Here is a 23,598-nt window from a genome sequence, read left to right on the forward strand (position 1 = left end):
CTCCAAAATTCATGTGTTGGGACTTAACCCACAATGTGACAATATTGTGAGACAGGGTCTTTGAGAAGTCATATGGTCACGAAGGCCCCCATGAATGGAATTTGTGCCATCTAAAAGAGGCTTGAGGGAACACTTTCTTTTTGTTCTGCCATATACAGCCACGGCTGTAAGCTGCCATCCATGAGGAAGGGGCTTTCACCAGACTTGGAGTCTGCTGGTTCCTTGGTCTTACATAATCTCCAGAACTGGGAGCATTATATTTTTGTTGTTTCTACATTAGTCAGTCTAAGAATTTTTGTTATAGCAGTAGGAACAGCCTAAGACAAGTGAGGCTAGGGTACTCAACCATGGCTACGAATTAAGAGAACCTCTTTTTTCCCCAATACTAGGGCTCAATCCCCAATTCCAGAGATTACAAGTTAAATAGCACTGGATGCCAGTAATTAAAAACAAAACAAGACAAAACAACAACAGTGACAACAAAAACCTCTTACTATCATCTTAATATGCAATTCTGCATGAGAATTAGAGGCTTTGGCCTCTGCACCTGGAGATTATGACTCTTAACTTGAAGAGGAGCATTAGAAAAGTCTAGAAGGTAAAACTGGAAAATCCCAATGGGTGATTTTGACTCCTTTCCCATTCCCTTACTGAGAGCCTTTGTCCTACATGTCCCTCTACATTTAGCCTACCATATTATGGCAAGAAAAAGACCTGAGTCAAACTCGTCCTTCATTCTTGTGCATGTATTTGGATGGAAGCAAAATTCTTGTTAAGCCAGTGGGAAGCAACATTTAGTAAATTGTCAACAGCCAAATGATGCACAATGGGTTCAGTATACTGTGTACCTCTCACCAATAAAATCACTTTGTTTGCTAGACTGTCCATTAGTTACCTAAGAAGTATGTAAAAACATTAGTCTGCATTCTGAGAACTTCACTACTGGAGTGTCAAGCTAAATCAGATAATTTATGTAATTTACATAGCTAAGGATGATGATAAAAGTTGCTCATAGAACGTGATTCTGCAGAAGTCCCATTCATTTCTTTCTAAATAGGACATAGCTTGCCCCCTTGCGATGCAAATGCATTGCCATCTGTCTCAAATTCTAAGCAGATGAAAGTCTGCTCATTAAAAAAAAAATGATGGGTGGAGAAGGGAAAAATGTGAAATAGCCTATTATTATAATAATTACCTCAGCAAAAATGTGTTATTTCATCATGACAATGAGCTTTCTGAACATGTTATTATTTACAGTTGTAGTAAAAAGAAACACAATCGAAACTATGTTTTCCTTTGCAAAACATATTCATCAAAGGAAAATACCAATTTAATAAATTTATCAATAATTAACAAGTTGTAACTTTTCTGTTTTTAAGTCTTTACCATTTAAGCCAAAATAAGAATCTTTCATGTCACATTTATGCTCAATGACTATCTAGAATAATTTTGAGTGCTACAGTGCATTTGCATATATTACCTAGAAGTCAGCAATGATTAAGCACATTGGTTTTTGATTCAGATTGCTCAGTTTTAAATCCTAATTCCACCATTTATAACATGGTCTTGGAGAGTTATTTAACTCTTGTGATTTAGTTTTCCCCTCTATAAATAGTGAAAATAATAGTACTGAGCTCATAATTCCTTTGAGGACTAAAAGATAAAATGGCTAGAAAATGTTTAGCATATTCCCTGGCACATAAGATATACTAAGTGAATAAGTATATTTTCATTCCCAAATCCATAATGACAAACTATACTTTTCCTTTAAGCTTCAGGCCTGTATTTCCAACTGCCTTCTGTGTATCTCTATCTGAAATTCCTCAGGCCATTTCAAATTATCTCCCCCCCCCATAAATATTAGTTTTCCTCTCATATACCCTACAACTCTAATAACTAATGTCATTTTACCAAGATACAGTGAGGTGTTTCAAATGATTTCTCAAGCTATGGAATCCATCTAAATGAAAGTCCTATGACAATTATACTTTAAATTGTTATTTTTTCCCTTTTCTAGGGGCATAATTTTTGCTTCAAATAGAGTGTTTAAAATATTTTAAATGACCCTTTAAGTCCTTCATGTACCCTTTAAGTTCTTCAAACCCTTGTTACCTTTTAAACTTTCTAATGTTCTGAAGATTCTTTGTAATGGTTTGTTAGAAAGGTGCCTAATGTGTTCCTGAACATTTTACATAAGTAACAAACCTTGAGGCTGCTCAGTTGTATGTACACCTTATCTTGAGCAGCTCTCTTATACTATTCTCAGTGTTCATGATGGAGAGTCACAATATTACTTAGCTTCAGGACTTGGACAACTGGGCAAGGTCTATGACTGAGGCCTTTTCTTATAGAGACTGGGAGGGTGAGGTAAGGGTGGGGGTTGGATAATAGCCTCAGGTAGATAGAGCTAGGCTAGGCCCAAGTTTGTAGGTTAGAAATTAAATAATCATTTAATAGGATTTAAGAAAATGTAGTTATTCACTGAGATGCCCATTTTTATCTCAGAAGGAACAGAAATTCAATAAACAATACTTTCTGAAAGCAAAGAAGCATCACTTTTATGCAACTGCAATGAGCACGACATATTTTGGAGGATCCAAAATCAACGGAACATCAAGAAAAACCAAGTCCTCCAAAAACAGTAAACTTTCAATTGCAGAAAAGTAAATCCAATTTAATTGGAGAGAAACTGTTATAATTTGAAATTTCTTCCTACACAACAAATAAAGTACAGAGAGAAGCAGCACATAGGAGAGTGCTAAGGGCTGAGACCCAGGGCAGGTAAAAGGAATCAGGATGGAGAGATCACTAGTGATATACTTATGCCACATGCCATTGGCCATAGTGAAGTTCCTATTGCACTGATTTTCATTGTCCACTCAATCTTAAGGAAATTAAGAATTGGAGACTGGACAATGCCCCCTTTGCCCTTTGAACCACTAGTACAGGGATCACAAATGTAAATGCAGACAGGGCTTCGGCATGTAGCATACATGAGTGAACCCAGCTTGGGTATATGGAAAACAAAAACATCATCATGAAAAATGGTAACTGACTCTTACTAGACAACAGAGAAGGGTGAGGACTATGGCAAACTGGAGAATCAGGACTATGTCTTAAGTGGACAGAAAACATACAGCTCCTGATTATTGCTCTATGGCAGTTGTCTCCAATATTCTGATTACTTAAGAGCAACTGAAATTAGGATTTTATAAAATCTGATTTTAAAAACTTAGCAAAAAACATTAATTTTAAAAATCACTCTATGGGTTGATAACTTTAAGAGTCAAAAAACAAGTCTACTGGCAAAATTTGGTCAATGAGCTGCTAACGTACTAGTCTTCATGATGCGGTTCTAGAACTATTCATGGCCTTTCTTTTTTTTTGTTCTCTTCCTTCTTTTATTTATTTGATTCTGAGACTTGTGTTTCCCAGTCAATCAAGAAGATCCAGAAAGTCCAAGTAAAAAGTCAAGAGTGTGTATTTGGGAGGAAAGGGATATTAGTGAACAGCAATCTTAACACTTAATAATTAGTCCAATATGTGAAATTTTAATTAAAGAGCAATTTTTATATTAATTGTGCTAAACTTGTCAGGATAGATTATGGCTAACTTAAAACCAATATCCTTTCCCTTGGTCATTTGGTCTCCTTTAAACTTAAATGTACTATATGTTTTCTATTTTCCATACCCCTTTCTACTCTCTCTGTGTCCCAGGAACCTAGGATAGTATAGATTGCATCAAGGGACTATTTTTCCTCTGGCTTCCACTGTGTTTGGCCCCTCTGAGGACACTGGTAGGACTTAGGAGGGTAGGAAGAAATCAGAAGTCTGGGCATTCATTGGCCTGCTTTTTCACAGCTGGTCAATGGCTCCCTTCTTCCTATCTGGAGGTCCTCTTTATATAGACCCCCACATGTGTGTGTGTGTGTGTGTGTCCTTTGAAATATTGACTTTTGGGCTGGGAATGTGGCTTAGTGGTAGAGTGCTTACTCAGCATGCATGAGGCCCTGGGCTCAATCCCCAAAACCACACCAAAAAAAAAGAAAGAAAGAAAGAAATATTGACTTTTTTGTCCCTTCAAGCCAGGGGTGCTAAAGTTTCCATAATTTTATAAGCCTCAGGTGACTATACTATCTTTTGTTTTATTTTCCCCCTTAAAACTGGTCCTACAGACCTCAAAACACCAGCTTGGTTCTGCTTTGTTTCCTTCTGGGAGCCTAAATTAAAAAGCCATTTCAAAGGACACAATCATTCCCCAGGGCTGGGATCTTAACTGGGCAAAGTTTCTCATCAAGCCCTTTAATTCTTCTTTCTCTGGGATTTTTGGCTGGCCTTGTCTTCCTCTGTATTTAGACTAGAAAGTCTCTTCCCAACCAAACCAGCCACACCCACTCTTTCCTTTTTACTAGTTGTCAGAAAGCTTTTTCTAAACCCTAAAGTTTAGGATATAATGGAAGAGATGCTTTCATATTCTTCTGGTTGGAGGATGAGTTTGTACAATCATTTGGGAAGGCAAAGTTATTTGGCAGTAAGTGTTGAGAGCCTTGAGAGTCTACCTTTGACCCAGTAAAGTCACCTTGGAGACTTTCCTAAGGGAAGAATATTAAATATTCAAGAATTTGTATAAATATTGCATTAGCTTTTCATCACTATTACCAAAATAACTGACATAAACAACTTAAAGAAAGAAAGACATAATTTTGGCTCATGATTTCAGAGGTTTCAGTCCATGGTTATCTGGCTCCAATGCTTTGAGCATAAGGTAAGGTACTTTCCAACATATCATATTGGAAGGATATATGCTCAGCTGTATGTGTGTGTGTGTGTGTGTGTGTGTGTGTGTGAGAGAGAGAGAGAGAGAGAGAGAGAGAGAAAAGAGGGAAGAGGGGAGGGGCCAGGCTCAAGGAATATCCTTCCATGACATATCTACTGTTACCTATTTCCTACAAGTAGGTCCCACCTCCTACAGTTTCCATCACCTCCTAATAGTCCATTCAGATTATCAATCCATCAAGTGGATTAATCCACTGATGAAACTAGAGCCCTCTTGATAAACAATCATTTCCTAAAAGCCCCACCTCTGCACATGGCTGCATTGGGGACCAAGCCTTCAACACTGAATCTTTGGGGGACTATTTATACCTAAACTATAACAAATATGGTTGCGAACTATAAATGAGGCACATCCAATTATAGGATATACCAAGTGCCTTCTGTTTAGCCTATCAGCTTGTCTCTCCAACTACTCTCTGCCCTGAGAGACCAGCCTTCCTAATACTCAGGCTAGGGTTTAACTACCCTCTGACTTTGGGATGAGCTCACCAATGATGTGTCTTTGTAGGAAATTAAACAAGATAAGAAGAGTAAAGTAGAAATAGTTAACTTTGTCCCTATCCTGCAGAAGACCTCAGGCTTACTGTGACCCTTGAAAAAAAGTGAAAGTGCTTGTACAGTGACCCTATCCTCAATTCAATCTCCCCAAGTTCCAGTAATGAGCTCTTATCCTGCCCTTTAAAGCCTAAGAATGGTGAGTCCCCCTCCCCCGGTTTTTATTTCAGGGATACGGTACTATCACTGACTCCGTATCTCAGGTTTGTAAATAGTTCCTTAGTTAGAAAATCCTCCCTAAATCATTCAATTTAAATATGTTTCACCACCAAGAATCTGGTGGAATCAATAGCATATTTAAGTACATGGGGCAACAAGTATTATCCACAACAGACTAATTCCTAACATAGAAGATATTTATGAGGAATACAACAACATTTATAAATCCAGTATGAACATAGCTACATAAAAGTGAAGCGAACGAAGTTCATCATGAAAATACCATTAATCTTCTAAATTTTGTAGAGTATAAACATATAACCTTTTTAATGCAAAGAGAAGTAATGACTTAAAAGTGAAGGCATTGTAAGAGCATGCCCAGAGGAATCTGGAAAGACCGCAGAAGTGAAATGAGCAATGATTCTTGACAATCACACAGGACAAGTAAGAAAAAGGGGAAAAACATGTCTGGCAGAGAATGAAGCCTATGAAAAGGCAAGTGAAAGTCCAGAAGAAGGCCAGGACTCTGCTCTGGAGTTGGAGTTGGGAAGGGGCAGGGGAATTTTATAGAAAAGGGCACTGGGAATGTGATTTGGGGTCAGAATGTCCACGGTTTCATTGTTGGTGATAAATGTCCACTTTATGGCCTGGGAAAAAGGCAAGGAGTGGCATAAAATGAATCATAGGTGGGTTTAAGGATAGGATAACTATTATAGACTTGGATTTGAGAAGAAATGCTCTTCAAGCACACTGGAGAAGGGGTGGCTGAGAGTTTCAGAGAAGGATGACAAAGCCTATACTAAGGAGATTTGCTGAAAAGAGTAGAGAGACCAGGCATGGTGGTGTATGGCCTGTAATCCCAGTGGCTCGGGAGGCTGAGGCAGGAGGATTGCAAGTTTAAAGCTAGCCTCAGCAACTCAGCAAAATCCTAAGCAACTCAGCAAGACCCTGTCTCTAAATAAAATAGAAAACAGGACTGGGGATGTGGCTAAGTGGTTAAGTGCCCCTGGGCTCAATCCCTGGTACCCCGCCCCCAGAGAGAGACAGACAGACAGACAGTAGAGAGAAGATATGGATACCTCACTAAAATGGAATTTACATAATTCATAAACTATTAATATTCAAAAGCACCCAAAGGAATGGACAATCAGAAGACATTAAGAAAAGAGCCATGACTTATGTTCAATATCCTATAGTGTTCTTCAAGGAGGAGACAGAAAATCTAACAGGGTTCATCCAGATTCCTAGGTCAGATGTGCTCACCCACTGAGAAGAGATGGATATAGATCTCTGTGATCATGTCCTGGTACTGACACCTCTGGGCAGGGTCAGGCTATTGCCCCTGCTTTCTTCTGAAGTCATGGTCACATCCCTTTAACAATATTCCCCAGGTCATTATGAATTACTAATCACTGGGGAATGGGGAAGTGACTTAAAGGGACATGCTTTTAATGATTTTCACAATAATACATTGTTAGCCTTTCCACCAAATACTTGTTTCATATTCTATTTAGATGGATTAAAAATTTATATAGATATCCAGCCATCCATTGTATAATACACTTGCTCATCTATTCTTTGTTTCCTTTTTTTTTTTTCCAAAAAGAAAGTCAGAAATGAATGTCCTGTAATACTCAACTAACCGGGAATAACTAGCATGATGTTTATTAAGCAACTAATGCCAAGCTGTAGTTGTGCTAAGTCCTGGGAACTCAACATAGAATTAAATAAGTTTCTGCTATTTTAGCAACTCCTACTTGGAAAATGAGAAATAGCTTAACTATTGACCTTAAAGTGGAAAAATAGCTGAAATATAAGCAGAACACATCGTAGGGAGGGGCAAATTAGGGACAAGCAAATATACCTTGGAGTAGCAGTCATGCTGCCTAGAGTTGGTGAAGCTCATATTGGAAATGGGAAGTCTTACATAGAATGTGGAGAAAACCACTTTCCAGAAAAGTGTATGTATGGGTAAAGGAGGAAAGGTCGGAAAACCCATGGTGAATTCATGGAGCAGCAGATGATTCTGTGTAAGAGGAGAGGTGACAGTGTCATACTTTGAAGGTGATTATCATTGAAGTTTCAAGGAGATGGACTGGATGAGTCTGATTGTGAAATAAGCATGGATTTTTAATGTAATTAATAGATTATGATTTAAGTATTTTAATTTCAGGGAAGAGAGAACCATATTTTCATTTTGAAAAGATGACCTTCTCTGTAAGGACGAGTTTGAGGTTAACTAAGAGTTGATGGTGGAAAGATCTTCATTACAGAAGGATTGCAGCTGACAAAGTCACAGACCAATGTTATCTAGCATATACCCATAAAAGGGAAGAATAATACCTAGGGTATGCCCCAAAACATTGATTCTTTTCTGTTGCTTTAGCTTGTGAGGATTCCAATGTTAAAAAAAAAAAAAAAAGTTCCATCTTTCACTGCACTTGCATATCATATTGAAATGCACATCTTTATAAATTCCTTGTGTTTCTGAATCATTAAAAGATTAATTTATGAGACCTGGGATTAGTGTTTGAAATATTTTAAAAGATTTTATTACATCTGACCAACAGATTGCTAGAAGGTTGGACACAATTTACAATTCCACCATAAATGCATTCTTATTTCAACCCTCTATTGCTAACATTAAGTGTTGTCATTCTGAAAAAAGTCTTTGAGCATCTGATGTGTGAAAGTGGCATCTTATTTATTTTCTTAGGAGGGTTGGGGTTGCAGGGGTACCTGGATTGAACCCAGGGTTACTTTAGCACTGAGCTGCATCCTCTGCCCCCACCCCTTTTTTGTGACAGGGTCTTGCTAAATTGCTTAGGGCCTTGTTAAATTGCAGAGTCTGCTTTGAATTTGTGATCCTCCTGCCTCCATCTCCAGTCATTGAGATTATAGGCAGTCACTGGGATTATAGGGGTGCATTCGCACGCCTGGCTCATTTCTTAAATTAGTATTTTTGGATGACTAATGAAGCTGAACTTTTCCCACGTGTCTTTAAGCGTTTGTATTCCCCATCCTTTTTACACATTCCATATTCTTTTTAACTATTGTAGACTAAATGTTTCTAATTCTTGTGTATAGGCATACTGTATGGTTTGCATTTTTAATGCTCCTCTGCAATATTTAGAAGCATATAATTTAAAAAATCATCCAACTTGTCAGTTTGTTCTTCTGAAACTGAATAAATTATTTTTACATTTATAAAGAAATTTTATTCCAGCATTAGAAAAAGAAGTGTCACATACAGTCTTATAGTTTTACACTAAACCTTTTATTCCATCATAAAGTAAGTTTCTGGATTAACTCTCTTATCCAGAGAGCTAACAATTGTCCCAACATCATTTATTGAATAGTTAATCTCCTCTCCACTGACCTCTGAACCATGTTTTTTTGTTATGTGAAATTATTACTTATTTTAAGTTCTATTCTTGAGCTACCCTATTTATCAATTTACCAACTGAGTCATTTCTTTTTCCAAATCAGATTACAACATCTTTGAGAAAAAGGATTAGGTTTCATTGATGCTTTTATTTTCTATAGGGCCTATCACTTTACACATAGCAAATGTTCAATAAATATTTATATGTTTTTTTAAACGAGTGCTTAAATCAAACATCCTGTGCCTCATTTACAAAGAATTTCCTCACTATGTTAAAAGGTCACATTCTTCAAGGTGAAACATGAAGTAATTTTGAAATTAGAGAAGGGGGCTGAGAATGGCAGTGTTCCAAGTATAAAAATTCCATGTGAATTTGATTAGAATAATTTAAATTTCGTGGTGACTTCACTCTCCAGAGGCCATGTGATCATGAGAAAATGCTCAGAGGGAGAATTGTAGTCTTGGGCTCATTCTGAGTTATTGAGGTTTAGAAAGCCCTTTAGCTGTGCAATGATGTGCAAATCAGTCCACATACCACAGTGGCTCAGCAGAGGAATTCTGTCAATGGTGAAAGATTGTCTTTATAATGCCTGCTGATACCTCTATTTGAGAGAACTAGATGTCGGGTCTTAAAACCACTATATGTTGAAAGCCATGACATTTAATACTACATGTTCATTTACACTCCTAACTACACATAAGTTTAAACATGCTAAATTTTAATTAAAAGGCACTATTTAAGTATGTATGCCCCTGTCATGTACACATAAGCGAAGCTGTCATATAGTTGTATATCAAACTGCAGAAGAATGATTTCAGACTGAAAAAATGACAGAAGAATTTTGTTGGATTAAGTAAACATAAAACTAGATTGCAATAAAGTACGCTGGAGGTATTGGCTTCCATATGAAGACATACTAGCTCTATCAATGTGAGTAAAGAATTGTAGAGTTACTGGGAAAAGAAAGGTATATATTCAGCAAAACCAAAGATATTTGTTATTTTTCTGACAATGTACAAGTATGAAAATAAATATTTATGTATTTTCAATGTTACATATATTGTGAAGCTAAAAAGAATCCTAACTACCATTATCAAAATCCTCGGGATAGTGCATGGTGAATTCTAACTTTTTTCTCTCATGATCTATCTTTTGATTTTCACAATCATTTTGTTGGGTAAATTTTTTGTGTGTGGTGTGCTCATGTTCTTGTAGACTATTTTTTTTAGATTAGGCTTCAGATTCACACCAAAATTTAAGAGAAAGTACAAAGAGTTTCTATACATCCTTGCCCTATATCTAGATAGCATTTCCTGCTATCAACATCCCATACTACAATGGTACACTGCTGTAACTGATGAACCTACACTATCACGTCATCACCCAAAGCCCATAGTTTACATCCAGGTTCATTCTAGCTATTGTACATCTATTTGTTGTTTTCGTCAAATGTATCATGACAGGTATCCACCCTTGCAGTATCATACAGAATAATTTTACTGCCCCAAGAATCCTCTCTGTTCTGCTTGTTCATCCCTCCAGCCTGCCCAGCCTCTGACCTTTTTCTAGTCTCCACAATTTTGCTTTTTCCAAAATGTCACATATTTGGAATCACACAGTCTGTAGCCCTTCCTGGTTGACTTAGTAATGCACATTTGAGATCCCTCCATATCTTTTCAGTGCTAAATACTTCACTTTTTAGTGCTAAATACTATTCTATTGTCTGAAGGACATGTTGATTGGTTGTAAGTTTGGGCAATTACAGTTAAAGCTGATGTAAACATTTATGTGCAAGATTTTGTGTGATCATAGTTTTAAACTTTTTTGAGTAAATACCAAAGAGTACAATTGTTGGATGGTTTAATTTTGTAAGAAAATGCTACACTGTCTTTCCAGAGCGGCTCTGCTGCTTTGCATTGCTGCAAACAGGGATTTATGGTTTCTATTGCTCCACATCTTTGTCAGAATATGGTGTTGTGAGTGTTTTGGAATTTAGTCATTCTAATAAGAAGGAAGTGTTATCTTATTTTAATTTGCAATTTAGTTACTTCACTATTGTTATCACATAAATGAATAAACAGAAATATAGGAAAATTATTTTCCCATGATTCCAAGAATACTGAGTAGCTTTTTCATATTCCAAAGTCCTTGTGATTTTTATTCTATGGTTACCTAGCCAGATAAGAATAGATATTCATATTTTCATATGCAGGACACCAGGTGTTAATTTCTAGTAACTTTTCTTATCTGTATCAGTTTAAGTCCCTCCAGAAGACCCCGAGACCAGGAAATGCCACAGAGCAGTGGGAAATGAGGAGAGAAAGGCAGCCAAAGAAGGAAATGTTTGAATCTAGTTATCACTGTGCGCAACTACGATTTACTTCTCAATACTACTGCTCAATATTACTAACAATGTGATGTGTGACAGTGTGACTCCTTATACTGTTTGAGACTGGTTCAGGATTTATAAATTTATACATCCAAAGATTAAAGTTGTTTAAAAACTTTCAAAACAATTTAACATTTTTGTGTCTTCCCTTTTTCTAATAATTAATTTTATTTTATTTTTATTTTTTAAAGTATCTGTCTATGATTGGGGGAAAAAAAAAACCTAGCTCCCAAATAGTACAGAACTTCATGCCCCAAATGATTCCATACAAAGAGCAAGGGAACTGAGGTATTCATACTTCACTTCTTGTCTGATAGGTATACAGTTGAGACAATATTCAGGAAATTTCACTCCCCAGCACTTTAAGCGGATGTGCAGTGGAGCAGTGAGCTGACTCAGACATGAGAAGGTCACCTGCTAGAGGTGAGTCAATAAAGCTAAGAAATCCATTCGAATATCATCACGTCTCTACAATTACTGTGAAAATGAATTATAGGCAAAAGAAACATTCATTTTCTGTGTGCTATAAAAGGATATAGGAAAACTGGGATTAGGCTATGCACAGATAAAATGCACCATTTAAAGTATCCATATTTTTCACTGACCCAGGGAAATTAAATAACTTACCCAAAGATGAAGAGATGGTTAAAACTCATTCTTGTGAGTTAGACACTTACTATTGGGGTTTAGGCCTCCTTTATTTTCTGGTCTTATTCAATATTGGTTTCCCAGTTTCCTGCTGATTATGTGGGCTCCCAATTTCTTTCTAATAATTTTGGTTTTCAGTTATAACAGCCACAATATGACTCTACTATTTGAAACCAAAAGTCATCACTGATAAAAGAGTGGTTGAAAATAATCTGATCTCAGATTCATGCCTCATCATAAATTCTCTTAAAAAATTGAGTTTTGTCTATTTGTCATTCTGGGTCTCAGTTTCTACATTTATAAAGCGGGAACAGCTCACAAGTTTGATTCTTGGGAAATTAGTCTGCAAGTTGTTCCTGAAAAAAAAAAAAAAAAAGGTTTCTTTTTCTAGAGAACCTAAAACATGTTGGCCTATTTGAGTTTCTGGAAATTTATCCAGGAAAGGATTTAATTTAACTTTAACCCAGTATTTTCCAAGATTAATCATGGAAGTCTTGTTTCAGAAAACATTAACATTTAATAGGCTATCTTGGCAAGAGACATTGATTCCAGCAGTTCATTTTTTTTGTTTTGTTTTGTTTTTTGCATGCACCTGACCCTGGACTTTGGCAGTAAACACACATAGAGTCTCTGTACTAACCTTTTATAGTAAGGATGCTTAAACTTCTCTGCATTTAAGGACAATTTAAGGGGCTTTTTTATAGTATATGTTACTATAGTATAGGTTACTAAGCACTATATACAAGACCTACTAATTCAGAATCTCCTGAAATAGACACAAAGAATTAAAGCTCAGAATTACTCTGTAGGTGATTATGTTGTAGGCCTTCATCTTCACTCTGTAATACAATGAGAAACACTGTGTCATTGAACATTTTAGTGGAAAGTATCTTTCATTGGCTTATGTCCTTTATCATTAGATGAAGCTAGAAGTCATGATCTCAATAATTTATGCACAAGTGAGACCATTCACCATCTCTTATGAGCAATAGATGAGGCAAGTTCATAGACAACTTGTGAGTAACCACTGTAAAGCTACTGAGTAGCTATGATCACAAATTCAGAAAGACATAACATTAAATGTGAATATAGATGCAACCATAGGATCAATAATGTGAGCAAACTTTGGTTAAAGTCTAGATACTCAATAAAAGAAGTGGGTTTTCAAATGTCCCCCTTACTCCTGCTACCTACGTATAGCTTCTTTATTCACTATTAACAAAGTTAGTGAAAAATCAAGGTTAAAGAAGTAGCAAAGAAACTTATGTCATCTAGTTTCATGACTTATTAACAACTCAAAGAATCTGATGATAGGTAGTCTGGAATGAATAGCTAAATGTTATTTTTAGACTATCTGTGAATTTCATTTGCTCTCTTTACCACAAGTGATGAAAAATTAGCTATCAGAAATTTCAAAATTAGACTGCAAAACATGATAGAAATTTAGGAATTAGTGGTGTCATCATGTCTTGAACAGTTTTTTTTTTCTTCAAGTAATGTGATGAGAATAATGATGCAATTCTTCACAATATTCTATACATTATTTGAAGGAAAAAACATGTGTTATGGAGATCAGTGATATTTATTGGACATAAGCAAACATTGTGTTCCTAGGTTGCTAGCTATATTTACTGTAAGAAAACCCTACAGCTGATTTTCAGGATTTCACAGGAATTTACTTTTATCTTTATAGCTCAAAATGTACAAATAACTTGTTTATAAATAAGTTGCAGGATTACAACCTAACACCTAGAATATTGTGTTTTGTTTTATTTAAATAACCAGAGTTACAAACTCTTTCCAACTGGGAAGTGGTGATAAATGGTGCGGTGCTTACTCTTCAACAACTCTATAAAACTGGCATCCTGACATTTATTTGCATGGGCTTCACATCACAAAATGTGCACACCCTTCTTTCTACATGGCTTCAACTTTCCAGAAACAAAACTGTGAGCTTCATTTTATTCCTCTTGCTACACAGTTGGTTTTGTCTTCTATATAGAATATATTAACACCTAAAAATAAACAACAAATAAAATAGTGCATACATTATAAGTTTCACAAAGTTACAGCGATTCTTATTTACATGTTTATATTTGATTGAATATTGTAACTGCCATTTACAATGTAGCATAAACAGGTAAAATTTAAAACTACCATCGTGTAACTTTGGTGTGATTGTCACTTCATAGAGTGGACTTACATATCTGTGCAAATTGGGAATTTAACCTTTTTTTCTTAATTGCAACATTTGTATTGTTTCAAGGGTGACTGCATTCCTTAGGCTGTGACATCATCTCTGGAAAACATGCATGCTGCCCAACTGAAGAGTCACTAATCAGATCTAGGGGATGTATGTTCAATTTTTCAAGTCTTCACTCCCATCCCAACTATTTTTCAGGCCCTTCCTTTGAAGCTTCCAAAAACAAAATCATAGCTATTCAAATTTGAAATCAAAAGAAATTTGTTAATGATGTAGAGTTGGATTTAATTTTTATTCAGTGTGCATTGCTGGTAGTAGAATTGAATCAGTTTTTGAGGTTTAAGTCTCTCAAAAGGGTCTGCTTTGTAGTTCTAGAGCACTTTTTCCAGCTGGGTTTCTGGTATGATGAGCTTGTTTTGTGAACCCCAATGTGCAATCTACACCTGAGAAAAGGGGAGTTTTCGATGTTGCAGTGTATTAAACAGGTACTTTCCATTCACTCAATTAATAATCAGAAAACAGAAAGAAAAGAGAGCCTCCTACTTGTTTCCTTACTCTAAACAAGGAGATGGAAACTATTAAATAAGGAGGGAAACTCCCGCATATTTCACCTTGACCTGGCTGGACTGGTCTGATGTCTGGAAGAGGCGGGTGTTCTATTAAAGAAAACGGATAAGTTACTAGTGGAAAAGTGAGAGGTCAGACTTCAAGATGGGGAAACAACTTCAGCTCCGAAAGGAAAAGGGAACCTTCATTACCCAGTCTCAAACTGGGAACAATGTCTCCTTTCCAATTCCGGGGGCTGGGTTCCCTTTCTCTCCCTGGACTTAAATGGGTAGTGACAGGACTCGAGATACTCTGCTTCCCCTATTGCTCCAGCCCAACACCGTTTTTCTCCAGCACCTAAATTTCTGAGCTGCAAGCAGTCAATCCCCTCCCACCTTGTCTCCTTGGCTTCTCTCTTGCTCCTTTGCTGCCTTGTGTAACTTCTTTGTTCCGTTTACTGGGAAGGTGGCGATTAAGGTCAAAAGACCCACTGTAACCAGCAAAAGCCCGGAGCCACAAACAGACCCTGGGGAAAAGCAAGGCAGTCCAACTCAAGGGCGAGGCTCTGCGTAAAAGAGTAGCGAGAAATCTCGGCAAGTAGCTCCAGGAACAGCCCCTGCGGGATCGTCCAACTCTCGAAAGGCTGGGGAGACCAGGGACTGCCTCGGGATGGGACAGAAGGCGAGCTCCTAACTTTGCAAGCAAAGTGGGCAGCGGACACTCGCAGAGCAGAGCACTGGAGGCGGGGAGAGGCCCCTAGACTCCACTTTGTATGCAGCAGCTGCTGGGCAGTGAGTATCTCTGAACAAAGAGCGCGCAGTGCAGGGGTGAGAGTTCGCGGTTTGCTCACAGCTGCCACTCGTGCTGAGCAAGTCTCCCACCACACCCCCTGGGCGAGCTTTGGGGGAGCAGGATTCCAGGGAAGAGGGAAAGGGAAAGCGGTGTGCTATTCCTGTTGCGCGGCTACGCACCAGGAATTCTTGTGCACGGTGGGAATGGCAACTATCCGATCCAAGGGGGAGAAAAAGAGCTGGAGTGAGCAAAACAAAGAGCGAGTGTGGGCCGCGGTGACTTCATGCCTCACCAATGTCCCGCCCACGCTACTCCGAGCTGTTGCTGCTGCCGCTGCCCGGGCGCCGCCGCCCCTACCGGCAACCCGGCAAGGCGCACTATAGCGTGGGGCGGTTTCCTAGCAACTCCCGGCCGGAGCGCGCCCAGCTAACAGCAGGTTGGGACCCCCTCGGGGGTGGGGTGGGGGACCAGGAAAGTACCACCCCAATCCTCTTCATCCCCAGCCTCCTCCACTGCATCCTCGCTGCGTGCACCCCAGAGCACGCCAGCTGCCAGGGGTCTGGGCAGCGAGACGCCTGAGCCAAACTCTGGAGCCAAAAGGACAAGGGCACGAAGCCCCCGCCCCGCGAGGCTGGGCTCTCGCACCCCCGCGGAACCTCCCCTCCTGCGCTAGCGCCGTGAGCTCCAGTCCTGGCTAGGCTGGAAGCAGAAATGCCTTGCTCTGTGTTTGGGGTCGTCTACAGGCACTTCTAGAGCGCTCCCGGGGCCGCCTCCCCAGCCTCTAGCACCCAGAGCCTCAACCTTCACCAGTCAGAACGCTTTTGCCTGGACCTTGCCCGCTGCTCCGCTGGCGAGGCTGCAAAGCTGCAACACAGTGGAGTTGGCCTCCCTGCCCACCTGTGGAAGAAGCTCGCGCAGATTGATGCGCCATCGACATTTTTCCCCTTCGGCCTTCTGGCGTCCCCTCCCACAAATGCGGCATCACCCAGTGAATATACATTAGGGTGATTCCCCCCAGCCTCGGGCTTTGTTTGGGTTTGATTGTGTTTGGCTCTTGGCTAAGCTGATTTATGCAGCAGAGCCCCATCGGCTGGAGAGAAACAAAAGCTCTTTTCTTTGTCCCGGAGCGGGCTTTGGAGCCCTCGATCGCGTCGCCGCCGCTGGCCATCGGCCGTCGGAGGAGGTGCTTTTCGCGGAGACTCCAGGGCTGGCCGAGTGGATCTGGGAGGGCCGCGGGAGCCCTGAGATGCAGAGCAGTGCTCGGGCCCACGTACCTGCACAGCTTGCTCAGAGCCGCGAGATCCGTCTGCCCGGCCTGAGGGAAACATCCTAGAGATTCCCAGTCTTTTGGTCCCGAGGTGCGCCCGGGAGGCAAGAGCGCTCTACAGGGAAGGAGCCTGGCGGCAGGCGCGGGTAGGGCTGCTTTGCATTATGTGCGGCTCGGCCCTGGCTTTTTTTACCGCTGCATTTGTCTGCCTGCAAAACTGCCGGCGAGGTGCTGCCTCATTTCTTCGGGCGGCCTGGGTATTTTCACTTGTTCTTGGACTGGGACAAAGTGGTAAGTTGTTTTGTTCTGTTTTCTTCTCTTTGCACCGAGTCTTGGGCTGGCACCAAGAGTTTCCTGGCCTGAGCATCCTGGCCAGGTAAGTAGGGGATGTCAGTCTATGTCTGCCCTGGGAACACAAGAAAGGTGTGTGTGTGTGTGTGTGTGTGTGTGTGTGTGTGTGTGTGTCAGCGTCCTCTACCGCAGGCGGCCTCAGAGAAACCAGGTGTCAAGCATTTCCGCCCGGAGTGACAGCAATAGCTAACTATACTGTGTATTGCTCCAGGGTGCTGAGAAAGCAGCGCCTGAATGGAAGTTCCGAAGGGAGGGTGTGGAGAGGGTTGCATTTAGGAATTGGAGTACATCCTTGAGGACATGATCGGTATATAATGTGCTCCACATCTTTCTAGTATTTGGTTCCACCAACCTTTCACTTCCATTTGACGCAAAGCTGTGGATAAACTGGTTGTTATAGGAGATAGTCTTCCTTTTTTTTTTTTTAACCGTGAAAGGAGAGAGCAGCAACACACAAGTTTCTTGTATCATAGGGTTCATTCTGAGTAAATTGAATACTCTTGAGGAATATTCGTGCTTTAAGCCACCATCCTTTCAGCTTTTTCTTCAACAATAACAAAAATACTTTTGAAGCTAATTGATCCTTCACTGAGCTCAATCTCTCAGACTGAGAAGCAGTGAGAACCCTGGACCAAGGATTGACTTTTAGTCCAGGCAAGCCACCCTTCAGGCAGCACGGTGAGCTCCAATCCTGGTTAGGCTGGAAGTAGAAACACCTTGCTGTATGTTTTAGGATGTTAAAATCAAGAGTTACCTTAAATTGGAAAGGTTAGTCCTTCATAAACTTTTTTTTTCTTTGTAGTCATGTGTAAAATAGGGATAAGAATACCTGCCCTTCATAAAGGAAAATTCAAGTCAAATATCATATGAGAAGGGTTTGGGGGGCTTTTGATTTATGTAATAAAAATCCAATGTAAGATTGAAGCATTGTATTGTTAATAAACCATAAAACAAGATAAGTAATGATAATAATCCACTTAGGAAGAATTCTTATTGGATTCTCATAGTGATCAAATATTTGTTTTCACAAATGTAGTGACTATTTCCATACTTTAAAGTTTTCTTTTCACTTTTCCCTGTTTTGTCACCAAGTCCTTAAGTTCTATAAGAACCTTACTCTAACTTCTTTAGTTCAAGGAGTATTTAATTAATAATTGTAATTGTTTTGTATACTAAAATTTATTTCTGTGCCTTGAAATGACATGCAAAGTTTCTGCCTGAAGCTAATTAAAATAATCATCATAACCTTATAAATAAGAGTTTATAGTGGAAATATTCAGATAACTTCATTTAATTGTTACATGTATAGTTGTCTAACATTTCTTCCAGGAAGATTTACCCAGTTATCTGAAATGGGGTCAATTAGAGTAAATTTTTATTTTGTGGTTACTTTTTTGGCTTACATATTGATTTCAAATTAAATGAAACTTAACCCAAAGGAAAAGGTAACATTTATTATCAGTTATCTCTGGAACAGGTATTTGTTGCAGCAGATTTTCCACTGTGTATAATTCCAACCTGTTTCAATAAGTAACAGAGTTTTTTCCTACTTTTAGTAAACATACACATATCTACACTATAACCAACAGAGTATATTTTGTTCCTAATAAATAGTCAAAGGAAAAAATCCTACTCACCTCTAGAATTTTCTAATAATAGTACCTTTAAAAATTTGATGTGCTTGTAAAGATTAGTCAAGTTCTTTTATAATAGCATTGCATTTCCATCCAGTGACCAAAACTGATTTAAAGCCAATGTTATGAATGGGTCCCCCTTGCACCTGCTGACTTGAAAAGGGAATGCTTACCTGAAATCAGAATAAGGCATCCTTTCCCCCATCTCTGTCAATATACAAAGGTTTCTGATGTATACTGATTTGAATAGCAGTTGAAAACATGCAAAAAATTTAAATTACAGCCAATACAACACAGAAAATTAGAGATCAGCGTAAACTGTTGTACTTTCGTGATATAGCTACAAGTCTCAAATTATATGTCTTTACAGTGCAAATTAGACGCTTAAAGCAGGATAGAAATTTAGGTATCAGTTACAAAGGAAATCTTAATCCCATGCTCAGTAGTTTACACCAAGAAAATGTTGAGGGCAATAAAATCATACTAAAGAGACTATAAACTGCACAAGAACAACGAAACTTTGTATGTGATTTTTGAAGTAGAATTCCTAGGTCTCAAATACATAGTTGATTTTTAATGCTGAATGTATAGTGAGTGGAGGGTTTATAAGTAAAACTTAAAGGTTTCTGATGCAGAAAATTATTTCATTAAAAAAATCTTTCCCTGGTGGAAATTATCAGCAAGATAGTATTAATAACAAAGATACCATGAAGTGGTTAATGAGTAACTGGAAAACATAAAAAATACCTATTGATTAATATTTGAAGAGTTATTGTAATAATGCTGTTACTTCCACATTTGCTTATTTTAAAATATTAGGAAAGCTTATGTAGCAATAACAGTGACAGATTTCAAAAATCACATTTTTTAAAAAATGTGATACTTATTATTACAATGAAATTTCATCTCCTATATTGTCAACTATCAAGTGTTTAGCCTTTTAAATCACTATCAACTGGGTTAGCATTAATCTCCCTCAAAACACATCTCACAGCATGAAGTCTTCTCAGAATTCTTCATGCTTTTATACAGTGATCTGATATTTAAGAGAACCCAGGCTTTATTTAAAAGGTGAAATCTAGTCTTGTAAGTTACTTGCATATAAATTATACAAATTAATTATATCTTGTGGCAACTGAAAAAAATTGGGATCTATTAAAAGTCATTTACTCTTGCCCTGTGTATGAAAATAGACATCTCATATTATTTGAAAATGCCAAAAAATTTTTTGTAACCAAAATATCTTCTTAACCTACTACCAGATCATCTCAAATTTTACCACTTCATACATTCTTTTGTGTTAACATAGTATTGACCCTCTGTTTCTCTTAGTTTTTAACACTGTGTTATGGACATTTTCAAACACAGACTGATGCAGAGAGAATGGTATAAGGAACCATCCATCAGCCAGCTTCACTATCAACTTAAAAGTAACTCACATCTCCTCCCAGTTCATCCCCTTACCCTAACTAAATTATTTTGAAACAAACTTCTCATGACGTTTTATCCAAAAATATTCCAGCAAATTTAAGCACTACTGGAGGAGAAACACATTGTCATTTATCTCAAAGCTTGAATTTTTTTAAATGAAATTTAGGACCATAAGAATGTTCACAAGCTTAAAGGGAAGAGCCATGGAAGAGAGTGGAACAAGAAAAGATAGAAACACACTTTCAACGGTTTACTTTTCTGTTAAAGTTCTGTTTGGAATCTATTTAAAAATATTTGTCTTTAAATAGTATGCATAGGTAACATCTTTTTGGTATACAAGCATATGAAGAAGAAAACATAACATGAATAAATCTAATTTCCAAGACAAATGTTAATTGCTCTACCCCAGTGGACTCAGTGCAGGTACACCTTGCTGAAGTTTCAGTTTTAAGGATGCTCCTCCCCTCTCATTGGCATTGTCTTCTATTTCTCACTCTCCTGTTGCTGTAAGTTCATACTTACTTTCTCCAGCCCTTCTCTTCACCTCTCTCTGAGTCTGCAGCAGCCAGGCTTTCTTGATTACCTCTGCAGTCCCACTCTGTTCAGATCACGTCACTTCCCCACCAAATCTGATGGCCAATTCATAGTCTTCATCTTGTTTGACCTCTTGTCTGTCAGGGACTTGGCACAATGGACCCTGCCTTTCTTGGAAACACTTCTACTCTTTGCTTCCTGGACCTGTAATCTCTTGGTTTTGGTTCCTTTTCATCTCTGATGTTGTTTCTTCTTCATCTTCCAAACTCCAAAGGTAAGCGTGTCGAGAAGTCAGTCTTTGAAATTGCTCTTCTCTTTCTGTACTGAGCCTTGGGTTTAAATATCATTTCTGTGTTGACACCTCCCAGAACCTCTCTCCAGTCCTGACTATTCATTGATCTCAGAGAGTTCAGTCAACTGCTATTCAACATCTCCATTGTGGTTCTAAAAACAAAATGCACGCTAATGTACTCAAAATCAAATGCTCAATTTTATTCGGCAAGCTTGCTCTTTTCACACTTCGTATCAACTCAGTTAATGGTAAGTCTGTCTCCCAGTAGTTCAAGCTAATATTCTGGTGGTATCCCAATTCTTCTCTATCTCTCACAGTCCTTTTATGACCTCTTTTGCCAGCACTCTGGCCCATACCAGAGTGGGCCATCTTTTGCTTAAACTCTTGAAAGCCATCTTTCCTGCTCCACAGTGCACCCAGACCTACTTTTAAAAGATGCACCATCAGGTCCTGTCATCCCCCCACTTAGAACTCTCTGTGGCTTTTCATCTCTCAGATTGAAGGCCAAACCTTTCCACGACATTCAGAATCTCACATGAACTAATTCCTGATGACTGTCCGGCCTCATTTCCTTTCCCTGTTCTCTCTTTGTTCCAGCAGCACTGTCCTTTCTGTACCCTAAATGCACCAAGCATGATCTGCCTCCAATCTTGAATGTCCTCGTCCCTATCCCAATGCTCTTCTCTGAAAAACATCGCTGATCCTTCTCCCTCATTTCGTCCCAGTCCATTCATATCTCACTGTATCAAAAAGGGCTATCCATTCCTCCCTGTCAATCCTACTCTGCCTCTTTCCTTTCCTTTCCTGGCCCTTTGCACCGCTGGGTACTATGTATTGCTTTGCTTACTGTCCTTCTCTGCTCCTCCTAATCCTGAAACTAGAATACAGTTTATGAGGAAAGGTGTTTTGTTCTCTTCCTTTGATAAATGCCAATCATGTAAATGTACCCAATGCACATTTGTTGAAGGATGTGTTTTTTCTCAGTTGAATCTCGTATTGATTCCCTATTCATTCCAAGACAGGGTTTCATTGACTTTCTCTCAGTCTCTTCTTTTTGTAATAAACAGGTAAACTTAAGAATCAGGTTATGTTATATTTTAATAGAAAAATAGCAGAATCTTCTTCAAAAATTAATTAAGGTATTTCTACATTTAGCAAAAACATAAGGGGAAAAGAGGACCTTAACGTCAATTTTGCTGTGATTTTTTTTGTGGAATTATTCCTATAACCTCTGTTTTTTTTTTTTGAGAATTATAAAAAGTATATGATATTTTCAGGTGGTAGAATTGTTAATAGAACCCTAAAAACACTAACTGGGAAAAAATTCTCAGAATAATTCTATCATCTGATAATTCTTAAAAATGCATGTTAAAGTTTTAAAGATATTACAATATTTACTCATGAATATATTTTCCTGCCAAGCTAATCATACCTTGATTATAGACTGAAAACAAGGTAAGTATTATAATATATCAAGAGAAGTGGAGGGATATCTCAGAAAAGAAAGGGAATTTTTTCCTTAATAAGATCTAATATATATAGGCAATTAAAAAGACAAATATGATAATTATTTTTCATTCCAAATAGGTTTTTTATGAGATCTGAGAAATATTGTGATACCATACACTATATGCCTTTCCAAGTTTCCTGTACCTCTTTTTAAATGAAACTTTCTGGTAGAAAATATAGCATTTGAGATCATCTGATCTTTATTCTTTAACAGTTTAGAGTCTTTTCTGCTTCCACTGGGTTAAATTTGAAATATCCAGGTATAAATAGTTTGGTGTTAAATTCCTCACTTTGCTCTTGAACCTCCCCCAAGGCCGTTTTTTTCTGGAACACTAGAGGCTACTGTTTTGATCTAAGTTTCTTTAAACTTTAAAGAGGTGATCCAGCATACTGTTTGCCTTTGATGCAGTCTTTCTCTTGTTTGTACTTATTAAGTAGTCTCCTTCTTGAAAGTGCCTGCTATACAGCATCTACACACATTGCAATGATGTCCTTTTTGCTGGTTTGACCCATAAGTAATTAACTTATACTAAAACTGTGTCAGTTATGACATGCTCAAATCTGGCCTTACCAAACTGACACAATAAAATAGTCTTTTGTTGTTGTTGTTTATCCAATAAACTAACAACTTTATAATCAATTTTGTGTGTACTTCTCAATCCTTATTGTGTTCAAAGCTCTAGTCCCTGTTGCAGCCCGGGTTGACTCATTTAAAGGGTTCTGTTAGCAAAGGACTGTGAGGCCCTTGGTATCATCCAATTACACATGAAATACTGGCTATAAACCACATATTGATTATAACATATTGAAAATGATCCATAGAAAAAATTATACTAATTCATATTGGATTGTATTAAACCGAACAATTAAATACTAAATTTCTTATGTAGATGACCTAATTGCTAATCTTTAAAAATGTAACTTTTCCAATTGTATCCTAAAAAATATCATGTAGGTATGACTTCTACATACACTGAAAAGAAAGTGAAATGCCCATATAATTTTACAAACATTTAGGTAGCTCTCATCCTATACCACACATTGATGTAAATGATTTAATATCTAA

The 23,598-nt window shown here is 38.1% G+C and overlaps 1 protein-coding gene across 1 annotated transcript in view; it reads left to right on the forward strand.

Moving 5' to 3' along the window:
- Positions 1-16,945: 16,945 nt before the first annotated feature.
- Positions 16,946-23,598, forward strand: part of Itgb8 (integrin subunit beta 8) — an 89,983-nt gene continuing 83,330 nt past the window's right edge. Inside the window, exon 1 of the mRNA XM_027932746.2 lies at positions 16,946-17,072. Coding sequence (XP_027788547.1) covers positions 16,946-17,072 — 127 coding nt within the window. The remainder of the gene's footprint in view (positions 17,073-23,598) is intronic.

This window comes from Marmota flaviventris, chromosome 1, assembly GCF_047511675.1.
Source record: "Marmota flaviventris isolate mMarFla1 chromosome 1, mMarFla1.hap1, whole genome shotgun sequence".
Classification (NCBI taxonomy): domain Eukaryota; kingdom Metazoa; phylum Chordata; class Mammalia; order Rodentia; family Sciuridae; genus Marmota; species Marmota flaviventris.